At 45.0% G+C, this 14,611-nt stretch overlaps 1 protein-coding gene across 1 annotated transcript in view; it reads right to left on the bottom strand.

The window, feature by feature from the left end:
• PPP3CA (protein phosphatase 3 catalytic subunit alpha) overlaps window positions 1-5,137 on the bottom strand; it is a 168,793-nt gene extending 163,656 nt beyond the window's left edge. The window contains exon 1 of the mRNA XM_079307087.1: window positions 4,494-5,137. Coding sequence (XP_079163213.1) covers window positions 4,494-4,551 — 58 coding nt within the window. The 5' untranslated portion in view covers window positions 4,552-5,137. The remainder of the gene's footprint in view (window positions 1-4,493) is intronic.
• Window positions 5,138-14,611: the final 9,474 nt, after the last annotated feature.

The following is a 14,611-nucleotide window of genomic DNA, read 5'->3' as shown; positions in this document are numbered from 1 at the left end:
ATTTTAGTAACCCTGGTGCTTGCCATAAATAAGCAATACTTAAATTTACACCAAAATATATACCAGATCCACCAACATTACAGACATTCAGGTCAACACAACTGCTCAAAAACCACTGAAGCACTTGCAGGACACATCTATGCTGGAAAAACTGTACTCAATTCAGAGGGAATCAGAGGCAGGCTTCTGCAATTCACTGATGCTGGTTTCCAGCCTGGAGCACAAGCCTTTAGTGAATACACACAAGTCTCCCTGGTCTAATGGGAATTAGCAATGAAGTTTAGAGTTTCCATTATTGACAGCAATTTTACCTCTCACAAATCTGAAATTAACTCTGATGGTGACATATCGATTGTGAGCTGGTATTCATATTATATTACAAACAACTGTTAGCCTGCACTTTAGGAGAGCATTAACAATGACAGTTTGAAATTCAGAGACAGCAGAGAGTGGTGTCTGGCTTTACTGTATGTTGTCAATTGCTGATATAACCATGTACACCTCCCCATGCAATGCACTAGAGGAAAGGACAACACCAAGGATCACACACCATGGCTACAGCCCTTCTAAAAAGCCAAGATAGAATTACCTCATTAAAACTCCACTTCCAAGAAAAAAGCATCAAACAAACAAAAAACTCCACACAAACGCATAAAGCATCCGACCTAGACAGAAAAAAAACCAAAACAATTACTGTACCTAACTAACTGCAAGATTTCCAAGAAATACTGAGTTCACTTTTTTGTATGACTACTCTGACTTTCAAAGTTTTTATTTAGGATTACTATGCTTTAGTGCAGGATTCCTCAGAGGCACTAGTGCAACACTAAATACTTAGAGGAGGTCAAGTAACATAATACACGGCTTTTCCTTCCCTATGGGTGGGGTCCAAATCTTGCTTATGTCAGCAATGAGCAAAAGCTGTTGACATCAGCCACCTGAGCCATGTGGAATGAGCTACCATCCTCAGTCCAGTTTTTCCTGGACTGGTGTTCCTACATTCACAAGAACAACCAAGCCCACACTCTGGCTGGCAAGATTCAGCAGTTAGAAGCAGCACAGACAAGGAAGAGCTTCCTCAGTCCTGAAGGAGGACATGAACTTTTAACACTTGAACGCTTTATTCAAGTGAAAGCTGCACCATACAGCTAAAATAAAAGGCAAGGAATTTCAATTAGTAAGTACATCAAGTCAGCTCCTCCTGTAACAGTATGTTGTTCTGAGCCTTGATTCCACAAACTTCTGAATGCACCTAAACATACAGTTTATCATATTTGCAGTCAACAGACCAAAGTGTTGCTCCCCTACAGCATGACAAAATCCAGAGAGTAAAGATGAATTGCGTAATTTGCATCACAACACACATACCATCTCAACGAGAGCTCCAGAGCAAACTGAAAGTACCCCTCAAACCATAACTGCATTCTCTCGATTAATTTTACTTTTTACTTTAGCTCAACAAAACAGATGGTTTTGTCGACTTTAACAGGAGTCAATTTGCTTCTGGAAACTTACATTACATACAAACTTGAATTTCATCTTTATACTGCTCATCGTAGGACAGTGATATTTGCATGACAAAGCCAGAAGGCCAGGACATTAAAAACATTAGGAGCTCCCAAGCCTTTTTCCCCTCATCCCAAAAGCATGTTTTATTTTTGAGTCAAAGCAGTTTAAGTGCAGTTCAAACAATTTTAAAAGCAAAGCGGGTGCAAGATGAAATCCTCACTATGGAAATACTCCACTTCTCCATATACGTGAACCTTTTAAGCACGAGAAGCAAAAAACAAAACCAAACCCAGGGCAACCCCCAGAAGAAGCAGCTCTGAGCCACGAGCAATTTGCACAAAGCTGCTGGAACTGTAATCCCCCCAAGCCCGTCCCACCGTTACGTAACAGTGCCAAGCCAGGATTTTTCACTAGGCAGCTCAGAGTTACTGTTAGTAGGAAACATCTCCTCTCACACACCAGCAACAGAGAGGGTTTAAAAAAAAATAAATAAATAAAATCAAACCAAAAAATCCCACAGAGGCAAGCAGAGGGAAAAATTTAATGCAGACTACATCCATGTTAAAGGCATTTCCTTTTAGTAAGGTTTTATGTGATATTCTAACTTAAAAGAATTTAACAAACTTTCTTTCTCAGGTTGCAATTTACCAGTCTTAGAATATCTGGTTTTTCTCTCTAAAATAACAAGACTTCAACTACTTATATAGGTGCTTACAATGTACCTTTTTATTTAATCATTCTTTATTTACTTAACATTGCAAGCCCATTTCAGTTGTTCATCTCAAGAGAGTACAAATCACGTCCTATATGACAGAAACAACAAAGTGATCTTTCCTTTATTACCACCAGTTGTTTTCTCGATTTCCTTAACGTCCATATGAAAGCAGTGTGAAGTGCCTATGATACAGCAAAGAATAATCCTATTAACAATCAGTTTACTGTGTACTACACTCTTCAGATGCTATTTTAAGACCTTAAAAGGATTTCAATATTTAATAGAGGCCCGAACCAGTTAAGTATATCTTCACATCTACACTGAAACAGACACTATGAGACAAACAGCAGGGGCAATGGACACCCAAGCAGCATCTAGGTTCTTTTTTTGAAGACTGGAACTGAGTTTAACCAAGTTGATTTCTCGCTGAGTTGCATTATGAAAGTATTTAACTGCACTTACTGCTAATTTTTTTTAGAAATAGTGGTTTTAGATGTTTGAGATATTTACATGTGTGAAAAATGCAAAGACCAATTGCTGACAAAACATATTTAGATGAACTGAAAGCACTGAAGGTTTTGTAAATGCTGAAATCATTCCTATTCACGACAAACACAAAGATCAGCCAGTTCTGCCACAGCAAAGATCAGGACGTTTGGCAATGTAATAAGACCAAGCGGACTAAGGAAATTTTAAAAAGAAAAAAAAATAAAGATAAAAAAAAAAAGAGAGAGAGAAGTTCTCCTAATAGGAGACAAGTATCAGCTCAACACAGGCTTTAAAGCAGACTCTTGGTGTGATGTAACAGATTAGAACTTCAATTGTAAATATTCCAGATATCACAAGATAAAGGTTCACCTTCACAAGTGATTTTCTAAAAATTCCTGCAATTATGTATCTTACAATATCTGAATATCTACAATTTCATTTGGAGGGGTAAAAAATTAACTAAGAGGGGAAAAGGTATGAGAAGGTAAATGTAAATACAAAACCATAAATAACACACCTTCCCAAGTAATATTTACACCGAGTGTTTCATTCTGGCACACACTCACGTAAATACAGAAGTGCATTTATTTCAAGGCCATTTCCATTTCTAGCTGCCCAGGATCTGGACACATGCTGGATTTGTGCTGTCCACCGTAGCATACGGGTTATAACCTAACTGGGTGCAATACACCAGAGCTGGGTACAATTGGCCATGTGCCCAGTGCGGAAAGAAAGAAATAAACAAAAAAAACCAAACAAACAACCCAGACCTCTAAATACACGTGCACTTCCTACACACCGAGAAATGCACATGTGCAATTTACATCAGGAATCGCCCCAGTAAATAAAGCCTTGGTCTGTACTGCGGGGCACAACGTGTTGTTAACCCAAACTCTAATTTGTTTATACGGCCGAGGCTGGCAGCACACGCGTATCTCCGAAACAGAGCAAAAATCATGGAGCCCATCCGTGTTTGTGCCAAGCACCCTCACGTACATCCGCACGCAGACGCGGGAGTACGGCCACGGTACGCCCGCCGGATAACTTCACATCGCAGCAGGCCGGGCCGTCAGCGAGAGACGGCGATGGAGGAGGAGGAGGAGGAGGAAGCAGCCTCCGCCGCCTCCCACAGCGCCCGCGGCCCGCGCCCACGGCGCGCTCCCCTCGCCGGCATCCCCGCCGCGGGTGCGCGGGGGCGGCCTGCGGAGCGGGGCACGGGGAGCCGGGCCCCGGCAGCGGCGCTCGGTGCGGGAGCGCAGCCCCGGCTGCTGGCACGGGGAGGCTTCCAGGCATCCTTGCTGCATGCGGGGAGCAGAACGGCAGTGACAAGCGGCGGCGGCGCAGCCCGCGGGGGGGCTCCGGGCAGCGCGGTCCGGAGGAGGAGGAATGGGGGATACCCAGAGGAGCAGGCGGGCTGGGGGAGGGGGCCGAGCCCTGCCCTCCTCTCCCCCAGGCACCGGGGCGGGGGAGGAAGCTGGGGCTCCCCCTCTCTCTCACGCCAGCCCTGTGCAGCGCCTTCAAGGCGGAGGGGGGGAGGCGGCGGGGGGAGGAAGGGGGGGAAATGCTGCAATGTAGCGCCGGGCAGGCAGGCGAGGGAAGCCGCAAACCCTCCACCGGGGCCCGGCGCAAACCCCCGGGCCGAGCCCACCCCTCCCGGCGGCCGCGCCGCCGGCAGCCCCGCGATACCTGCCCGGGGCGGGGAAGGGGGCACGGACGCGACCCCAGCAGGAGGCCCCGCGGGGAGACCCGGCCGAAAGGGCGGCGGGGGCGCAGCACCCACCTTTCACTACCCTGTCCGTCGTCGATAACTTGGGATCAACGGCCTTATGCTCCGACATGTCCGGCGGCCGGGGAGGCGGCGAGGCTCTCCCCCGTCAGGCAGGGCAGGCGCGGGCTGAGGCGGCGGCGGCCGCTGCGGTCACGGCCCCGGCTCCTCCGCTGCGGCCGAAGTTGCCGCGTCCCGCCGCCGCTCGCTGGCTCGGCTGGGCTCTGCCGCGCGGTGCCTTCCTCCTTCGTCTTCCTCCACCCCCGTCCTCCTCTTCCTCCTCCAGTTAATTATTGCTCGCTTTCAATCACGCCTCCGGGCTGTGCAGGACGGCTCGCTCTTCCCCCCCCGCCAAAGACCCCGACGACAACACCCGCGGCGGGCGGCTGTCAGGCAGCGCCGGCAGGAAAAGCCGCGGGTGGACGCGGGCAGCAGGAACAGCCAGGTTGCACACGCAGCGGCCAGCCCTGCGCTTCCTTCCTCCGCGGCGCGCCGCTCCGGCTCCTCCCGCCGCCGCCACCGGCACCACGGCCGCCGCCGCCGCACTGGATGGGGATCCGGATCCGCGTCCTGTCCGCCGCCCCCCGCAGGGTCTGTCCCCCGGCTGGCACCGACACCGGCCGCGGCCCCGCGCGCCGCTGCACACGCTCCGCCGCGCAGCCCCCGCGCGCCGCCCGGCCCCGCCCGCCCGGCTCCCGCTGCCGCGCGCCGCCATTGGCCCGCGCCGCGCTGCCACTCAGCGCCCGCGGCCCCGCCCCGCCCCGCGCGCGCCGCGCCGCCCAGGTGCGCCCGCCCGCGCGCGCGCGCGCGCATCGGGGCCGCGCATCGCATCCCCCGCGGAGCGCCCGCACGGCCCGGCCCGGCCCGGCCCGGCATGATCCTGCCCGGAACGTGCGGCCGCGGGAGGGAGGCTGCTACCTGCCGCTCACGGGGGCGGCGGCTGCGCGCCGGGAACCGCGCACGGTGGCCGCGCCTGCGTGCCCGGCCCCGCGCGGGTGCGGAGCGGCGGCCGCTGCGAGCGCCTGCCCCGCGGGGTGCCCGCCCCGAGAGGGGGGACACGCAGGTACCGGCACGGGCTGGCCTGCGCGGACGGGGCAGCATCCTTGAGCCGGATCCATGCCCTCGGATAAAGGAAAAGTACATCCCCTAGGTGTGGGTGTGTGTCTTGCCCAGCGCACCTGGCACAGCCCGGCTTGGGGCATCACCGTCCCCTCAAGTGGCCCTGCGAGGACAAACGGAATGGCCAAACATGGGTCAGAAGTGTTCACCGCCCCCAGCTGGAAGACAACAATTTCATGTTTCTTAGGGGATTGGAGAGTAATATACATCTGTGAAGGTGTCCTCCACCACTCCAGACAACATAAATATTGTTACGGGCTTGTTTATACATGTTGTTCAGGAGGAGCTATTCCTGACTAATTTCATTACTAATTTCCAGAATAAGGCTGGGCTGTTCCGGTTTAGTTTAACACTGTGAGTTTTAATTAAAGAGGAAAATAGGGCACACCTGTTCTGGAAGAGGGATGTTTACAGAATTGTTGTTGAATAACTTCTGTGTAGATGAGCCAAGAATCAACAGACAACTAACCGGGCTTCTCATTTTCCTCTGGGGTGATGTACAAGTTCCTTGCTTAGCAGATACTGTTGCTTTAGAAAGCCACCAAGAATATGAGATGGCAGTTGTGACACACACTCTCTGCTTTGATTTGCCTGACATTTTTAGGGGACGTTTTGTTGGCTGTCCTTGTGGTATTTTATTTGAGCATGGGAAGACATTGTATGTCACTGACATTTAGTAGAACAGCATGAGTTCTCAGCTTGTTCCAACAACTGTGGTGAGCTCCATGTGCTGTGGCCATCCTCTTGTCCCAGGAGCACAGACTAGCTGGGTAATAAAGTTGCCATCTGAGATTCCTATTGCAATGGTAACATGAGAATGTGAAACAGAGCTAGGGCTCAAGCCATGGTGTCTTATTAATGCCCAGAAAAAACCTGAAGTGCATGACAAGCAAGCAGATATCTCCCCATATGGTAGGCATACTTCATAAAGCATGAAGTGCACAGAAGAATCTGGAGAGAAAAACCCCTCCATCCTCATGCCCGCTGCTGGGAAACGCTGCCCAGCGGCACTTGGTGCTCGGACACGGAAGGAGAGGCAGCATGTGAGGAATGCAGCATGGCCAGTATTGCCTGCACATTGTGGGCCCCAGCTTCATGAGGTGTGGAGGACCAGTTTGGATCCGTTCTTCTGTGACTGCAGGCTGTTTGCATGAGTCATCTGGATTTGTCTTCATAGGCTGGAATAACAGAGACACTGGATCTCTCGAGTTTACATTTGCTCTATTAGTCACAAGACAAGATTTCATCTCTGATTTTTTAATAAGAAAGTATCAATGTTGCTACTGCTTATATAAAGACATGCAGTGTCACAGCTCTAGAATGTTTCTATTAATTCTGAAGGCTATATAGGAGGGGTTTTTTAATGGTTTTCCTTTCCTTCTAGTTTTCTATTTATGATACATAATCCAGGCTACATAAACCTCTTTCATTTTATCTTGTGGAGGGTCTTCATTATTCATCTTTGAATGTGTTTAGTCTTCCTTTCCAAGGTAGAATCCCCATTTCAGCTCATTTCATCTTTAGGAGCATTCAGATGAGCTTTCATAAGACAAAGATCAGCACCACATACCTTCTGCAAGGTATGATACAGCCAAGCTTCAGATCACAGGCCTAAGACCTCATAACTACTCTGTCGTGGTGTAGTGAAATCTTAACCCCATAACTTGTTGCAATAGCAAAATCCTTATCCTTGTGATGGAGGGAAAGGAAGAGAGAGAGAAATCACCGAACATAGTCTCTGATCTCTGATAATGGTACTAACAGAGATACTCTATTTCAGATTTGTGGTTATATAGGCATTCCTTATGACTTAAATCTGTCCTTCAAATCCATCCGCACAGGTGGTCCTTCAGGGTTTTCTCACACTCCAGGATCATAGAAGGATTTATTTTTCATGAGATCTGAGTCCTATTAGATTCTTATTTCTCATTTAACAGCAGGAGAAGAATATGAAGATCACATCTTTGAATGGAAAGAACACAGTCAGTGGATTCTGGGAAAATTCTAACACATTTGACCTCTTGCATCACTAATCCCTAGTAGCATTGTTAGTCATTTCATCCCCTAGCAGAATAGAAGCCCAGCACGATACATTGGAAGCTCTGATCTTCCAAAGAGCAGTCACTCCTGATTACTGATTTTGAGAACTAGCTCTCTGAGAGCTGGGGGAGACATTTTTTTCAAGTCTGGAATAAGTTAGTACCCACCTCTTTGCCTCAGATGAACAATTCTTTTCCATTTTAGTTGAGACATCACAGTTCTTTAAAGCACACAGCAGCTCTGGAAAGTAGCAGCATCCAGCTGAAGTGGAAGGAGGAATAAATGCCCATACAATGAGAAGTCATTAATTTTAACCCAGACTTTTATAAAGGCACACAAACTGAGGGATTTCAAACTGCACCATAGATCCCATGAAAAATCAGCTATCAAGTTTTTATGACTCTATCTCAGCAGCAAGGTGAGGATTATTTTATAGACATGTCATGATACTTTTGCCCACTGACTCAGCCAATTAAGATACTGTTTTAAAGTATTGATTGCAAGAGATAGTGTTTAAAATTTTAATCATTATTAGTAGACAAAGACTGTTCTAGCTACAGGGAGTCAGTCCTTCCTGCATTATTGTTAGCCTCTGGAAGTTCTGGCTTCACATCTAATAAATGTAAATTTGACAGTATCTTGGAAGTAAAGGGGAATTAGCAAGGGCCCTTAAGTACTCTGATAGCTGGATGGAGAATATGTACAACAAGGTAGTCTGGATATTGGTGCTGCCTTAACTGATGATTTTCTTGATTTTTCTTTCAAGAGAGACGTGCAATTGTTTTGGTTTGCTGCCTTTCAATATAGATATTGGGGATTCTCAACATCTGTTATGCTTAGGCCATAGCCTCTATAAAATCATTGTCTACAAGATTAAAACCACTACATACTTGTTGATAATTGTCTTGAGGAGATGCTCCATAGTGAACTCAAAGTTCCTGTAACAGCTCACAGTCACAACAGTGACAACAAAGACTTTCAAAAGAACTAGATTCATCTACATTTAACTAAAATACATTTGATACCAAGTGTCATATACTAGCCTTGGATAGGCAATATAAGTTAGCAGTGCTCCACATGTTGTTTGGTTCCATCATATCCAAGAGAGGAAATTCACCCCAGTGTAGAGAGCCTATAGCAATTAGAGGCTACATAGCAATTCAGATCACCATCAAGGGGCAGTCTCTGAGGATTTTTCTGACAATAGTTCTCCCCCTCTTGTTCTACCTCAGTACACAAGAGGAAGATAGATAAAGGGCTTGTAGCAAATAAATTCTTTGTATCATTGAAATATTTTCTGGTTATGTTTGCAAAGAGAGGGAAAGTTCAGATGGCAAAACACAGACAGGTAGCCCATCACTAAATCCTCTCCTTTCTTCATCCATCTTCATGGACCCACTGTGGGCACTTTACCTGTTGATCACCAGCGTCTCTGGAGCTTTGCATGTTTTTCCCAGTGCACATCTGTTGGGCTTTTGGCTTGGCTAATTATGCAGGTTCTGGATTTTGTCCTGAAGCTTTTAGCAGAATTTATATGCACTGCTAATGATACTGTGCCTGGTTTAGAAAGCAAAACTAAATAGATAATTCTATAGAGAGTCATGGAATGGATGATACCAAAATGAATTGTGTTGCAATAAAATCCAAGCAATGGCATCTGGAATACAGAAGAGAGAAAGGTTAGCTACAAATTCCAAGATGCTGAATCAACATGGAAAACAGTAACAACTGGTGCCATGAACAGTTCTACAGAGGTTGACTGACATTTGAAAAGTCAACAAATAGTAAAAGAGAAGAACACAAGTGAGAGAAAATAACCTTGAGCCCTGGAAATCGTTTACCCCTTGCCAAAAATAGCCTGCTTACAAGAAGTTTCAATATAAAAGAAGCATAACTGTGGTCATCTAAGGCTGCAAATTAATATTTGCATTCAGATTAAGCCTCTGGTGCAAAACTGATCCACAAGTCATGCCTGTAATCCCTCACAGCATGCAGACTCAGGAGAAATCATGCAAAGGACTTCCATATCTGCCCCCATTCCAATACTGCTGAGAAGCAGCCTAACACAAGTTTCCTCTACTGCAGTTTCAGATTTCCTAAGAGGCACGTACTTACATCAGAATACTCCAGTAAACCCAAAGGTGAAGACTAGATAAGAATTGAGTTTGGGTAGGATTGAAGCCAGCATAAGAATAAATCAAAACACCAGAAATGGAAAGAATCATCTCAAAATGAAAAGCATAGTCAGAAAGTACAGAGCCAGGTGTTTGAGAACCAGAGTCCTTATTTAAGTCAAGTCAGGACTGGGACAAGGTGAGGTATAGGAGCATAACACAAAGGAAGCAGGAACCAGGAATCAAGACTAAGCAAACAAGAATGAAAGGCAAAAGAGTCAGAAGCAAAACTACAGCCAAATGGCACTGCAGGCTGCCAAGAACAACTGGTGGAGTTGCCTGACACATCTGCTATTAGAGGAAATTAGCCAAACTTAAGCTCCTGCACAGCTGGGCCATAGTCCCAGTTGCCCTATTGCATCCAGCTGCAGGGCCAGTAGCCCAGGCAAAGCCCAACAGTGTGGTTAAACATTCATTGACTTAAAACTTGATCTGCAGGAGTAGCTTGTCCCTATAAACCTAGTGGTGCAAGCAGCAGGTTTAACTCAATTTGTGCATCCAGTAGAACACTGGACTGATTTGCCTAAATGTATTTTAAATTATTGCTTTAATTAAGCACTGCAAGTTTGTGCAGTGAAAATGTGTTACTATATAAAAACCAAAAAGCTGTGTCTGAAGGCAGGCAACAGTGCCAAGGTTCCCAGAAGTGGAAAGACATCCCCTCATCTCCCCCTACTGGTGTGCCCGTCCCCGAGCCTCTGCCTGTGCCAATGCCTTGTGAAACTGAGAGAAGGGACCCTTGGGAGCAGCTTCCAGCATCGAGCTGTGCTCAAGATGTTGGCAGCAGCTTAAAAACACAGTTCTGCTATCAAGAATTAGTCATTTGCTCCCAAGGAGTTCATCCTGCAGGCTTTGATTGTTAATTAGACATTGCTTTTAATGGGAGTCTACAGAATACAGATTTTGCAAGGGGCTTTAGGATGTTATCCCAGTGAATATTAAAATCTTCCAGAAAATATAAATTAAGAAAGGGATAGAAGGAAAGCTCGCTGCATTTTAAAGATGTTCTTGCAGTAGAAAACATCATGACAGACCAATGCCTGTTGAGAGAAAGGAACAATATTTGAAGGAAATGGGAACAGCAAAATAACAAGATTTATATTCATTTTGTATTATAAGTATCCATATTTAGCTAATTTACCTCTGGTGTGTTATTGAAAACTACTAGTGACAGAAGCAGCTGAACAGATCCTGAAGTAAGGCATGATATCCAGGGTGAATAACACCCAGGATGCTTTTCTGCCTCCTTTTACAGGAGTAATGCTGATGACAGAGACACAAGAACAAAGAGGAATGTGTGTAATTACTTCTGCAAGAGTAAACCTTATTTGTTTTCATAGAGATGCCATGATTTATTATTTAGTTTTGCTGCCTTTATGGCCTGAAAACAGTATAGATTAAATCCCTGCCACTTTAAAGGTAACATGCATGGAACACATCCTGGAGTAAATGATTTATTCAAGTGCCATAAGTGCCAGCTGAGGGCTCAGTGGAAACAGACCATAACTGGTGCTAACAGTGAGATAATTAATCACGATAAGTTGATACTCAAGGAACAAACACTGAAAACTTTGATTTAGTTGCCAAAACTCTCAGAACATAAAGTATCTTGTGATGTATTATTTAAAGAAGCATAGTGAATATGGAAAGGAACAATGGACTAGAAAGTGTTTTCCAACATCCTCCTGTGCTATGTCTTTTCTGAGGAACCTTAGAATGGATAAAAAAGGACAGAATAATCTGATCTCTGAATGCATGTTTGTAAAATTCCCTAATTTTTCAAAGCAAAATACTGAAAACTAGAGATTACCATACAGTTTAAGGAGTCTAATTAATATAACTGCAATATTGAATTAGATGTAAATAACTTAGGTTGGCTTAGTGGTAGCGCTACAAAATATAAAAATCTTCAATTAAACTTCAGACTGACCATAATTTATACATTGGAAATCCAGATTCTCACTTATTCCAAGGCTTTAAATTGCTGTACAATGCAAAGCTGCTTTTTAATGGTTATCAGTTACATTTACACACACTTAAAATACATTTTATGTTCCCAGGATGATGTAGAGCAACCTTAATGTAAGGGAAACCAGGTTTCTAATTGACTACAAACATTTCCAACCAGGGATACAAATTCAGTGCTTCTGTCTTAACCAACTGCAGCAAAGGGACACTGTCACTGTAGCAGTGCCCTTCCAGTCCCAGGAGGCTTTCCTGCAGGGCAGCTTGCATCATTAGGTATCAATCTCATTAAAAAACCCCAGAAATATTGACAACCAATCTCTCCCCTTCTCCCCCATGCACCTATGTCACTGGAAAACATCAGCCTCAGGCATGCCACAGAACATCCTTTCAATCATATTTTAATCAAATTGCTTTTCATCAGCTCCTCAAATTTTGTGTAAGAGGCACATGATCTTTCATCCTTTAATCTTTCATCCTCCACCCTTACTTCTTAAAAGAAAGTTTCAGTACTCTGTGCTTACTCAAAGAATGGTATTCAGCACAGCAAGAAGTGTATAAATCTTCTGAATTGCTAGAAAAATGGTACCCAGAGGCTGTTTTGGCTTTAGATGATGACAATTGAATGCAGAGGACTGGAGGACACAGTTAAAAATACTCAGATAATAAATTTTCCTTTTAAAGTATCCTTAGCAGCAGAGATGTGAGGGTTACTGATGTGTTAGAAACAACAGAAGTGCCTGGGAATGATCATGTAGGAATTAAAAAGGTGACAGGATCAGTAGCTCAGGTGAAGTGCATCTACACCAGTGTATGTGGCACAGGCAAACAGAAGGAGGAGCTGGAAACCAAGGTGCAGCAGGAAAAGTATGACACAGAGTCTGCCATATTAGAGTTTTCATCATTACAGCAGTGTGGGCTGATTCACACGGCTGGGGTGTTGTAATGGATCCTCCAGTGGGTGTAGGGATGGGCAAGAAGGAGAGGGGGCAGGGTAGCCCTATATGTTAGAGAGTGGTTGGATTGTCTAGAGCTTAAAGATGGTGGGAGTGTTGATCTGCTGGAGGCAGGAAGCCTCTGCAGAGGGATCCAGGCAGGTCGGGTCAGTGGGGCCAATTGCGTGAGGGTCAACAAGGTGAAGAGCTGGGATTGTCAAACATGAAGAACCATGATCCCTGGAGGAATTTAGAATACTTGTAAATGGGGCATTAGGAATATGGTTTAGTGATGGAATTGGTGGTGCTGGGTTACCAGTTGGACTTGATGACCTTTAAGGTCTTTTACAACCTAAATGATTCTATGATTCTTATTGGTACAGAACACATCCATTCTATAAACAGATGTGCTCTATAGGATGGGACAATTTCATAATCTCAATTTTAATGGCTTGTGAAAATAATTTAAACTTAAGGCAAGGAGCAGACATTAACACTGTTCAAAACTATTAGGATGTTTCTTATTGAGTGGAAGCAAACACTTTTCTGTTACTCTTGCTATCTTAGTTTTGCCAATAAATCCAGCACTTGCGTTCTTTCCTTTGTATGACACTGCTTTCTGCCTAAGAAGGAAATATTTCTCTAACTCTCCTGGAGTTCACAGCTATCCCAAGAGTAATGACTTCTTGCTGGTTGTCTTCCAAAGGATGTTGTCAGCCCCTCAGTAGTTCATTTCGGGTGAAAATAACCCTTGTGCCAAGGCCAGGCCAAGATCATATACCAAATAAGTCCCATTAAAATCTTCAGATAAGGCATAAATGACATTTAAGTACTACAGTGCTGGCCTCTGCTCAGTAGTGAATTAATCTAATATCTGCAAAAATGGGTTTGCTCTGAGTTTAAAAATTGACAAATGCTTATCCTGACCTCAGAGTGGGATTGGTGAGACTTGCAAAATTGAGTAGCCCAGGACATGCATGCTCTGCCAGGAGCAGAAAACTCTCAGGAGTGTTCCACTTAAATATATCAGCTGGGAGAGGGCTGATGACAAATACACCAGTGAAGGATCTGGATGCTGTTACAATACATTGGTCCCTGGATACTTGGAGGCTGGGAGCAGCCCTGGCACCATGACTCATGCCAAACACAAAAGTCACAGAGAGTACTAGAACCATGTGCTTGGGCTGTGTTCCCCCCAGCTGGGAAAGAGTGTCATGTAATATCATCTCTGAATCTACCTATTTTAGTCATGGAGCTTACAGGAAGAGAAAGGGATGGGAGACAAGACAGAGGAAACTGATTGCTGCTATGCAGATATATAATTAAATGAGGTCTAGCAGATGGCAGATGACCTGAACTCTGCCTCTTCACTAAAATGTTTTCCTTTTGCCTTTTTCCTGTCCAGACTTAGCTTGAGCTGTCACTTTTTATCCTTGCTCCAATTTTTTCCAGTCAATGGTTTATCTGGGAAAAAAAAAAAAAAAAGGTGTTGTTCACTGGAGAGAAACAAGACAAATGGATGCTTCCAACACCATATAGTTAGAGTGCAAAGCATAGCCACAGATAAAATAAAGATGCATGTAAAATATGGGAACCAGACCTTCTGCCTTACTAATGCAATTATTCATATACATGGCAACACAAATATGCTGTGGAAGGGAATCTGTGTCAGTGATAATGTTTGTTCAGATATTCACTTGCATATACATGGGCTCAGATGGAGAATATGCAGTAGGGAATCATTGGTTCACCTCCTTCCATTTCTGTGTCCTCAAAATTTTCCTCTTTTTTTTTTCCCTTATTTTCCCCTTTTTTTTCCAGTTCGGATTGTTTATTCCCCCTCCTCCCTCATTTTGGAAGTGCCTGGAACAGTATTTCAGAAAAGTTTTGTGACAGCATG

This window comes from Erithacus rubecula (assembly GCF_903797595.1).
Source record: "Erithacus rubecula genome assembly, chromosome: 5".
NCBI classification, from domain to species: Eukaryota; Metazoa; Chordata; class Aves; order Passeriformes; family Muscicapidae; genus Erithacus; species Erithacus rubecula.
The sequence above is the reverse complement of the archived record's forward strand: the minus strand, read 5'-3'. Positions and strand labels throughout refer to the sequence as shown.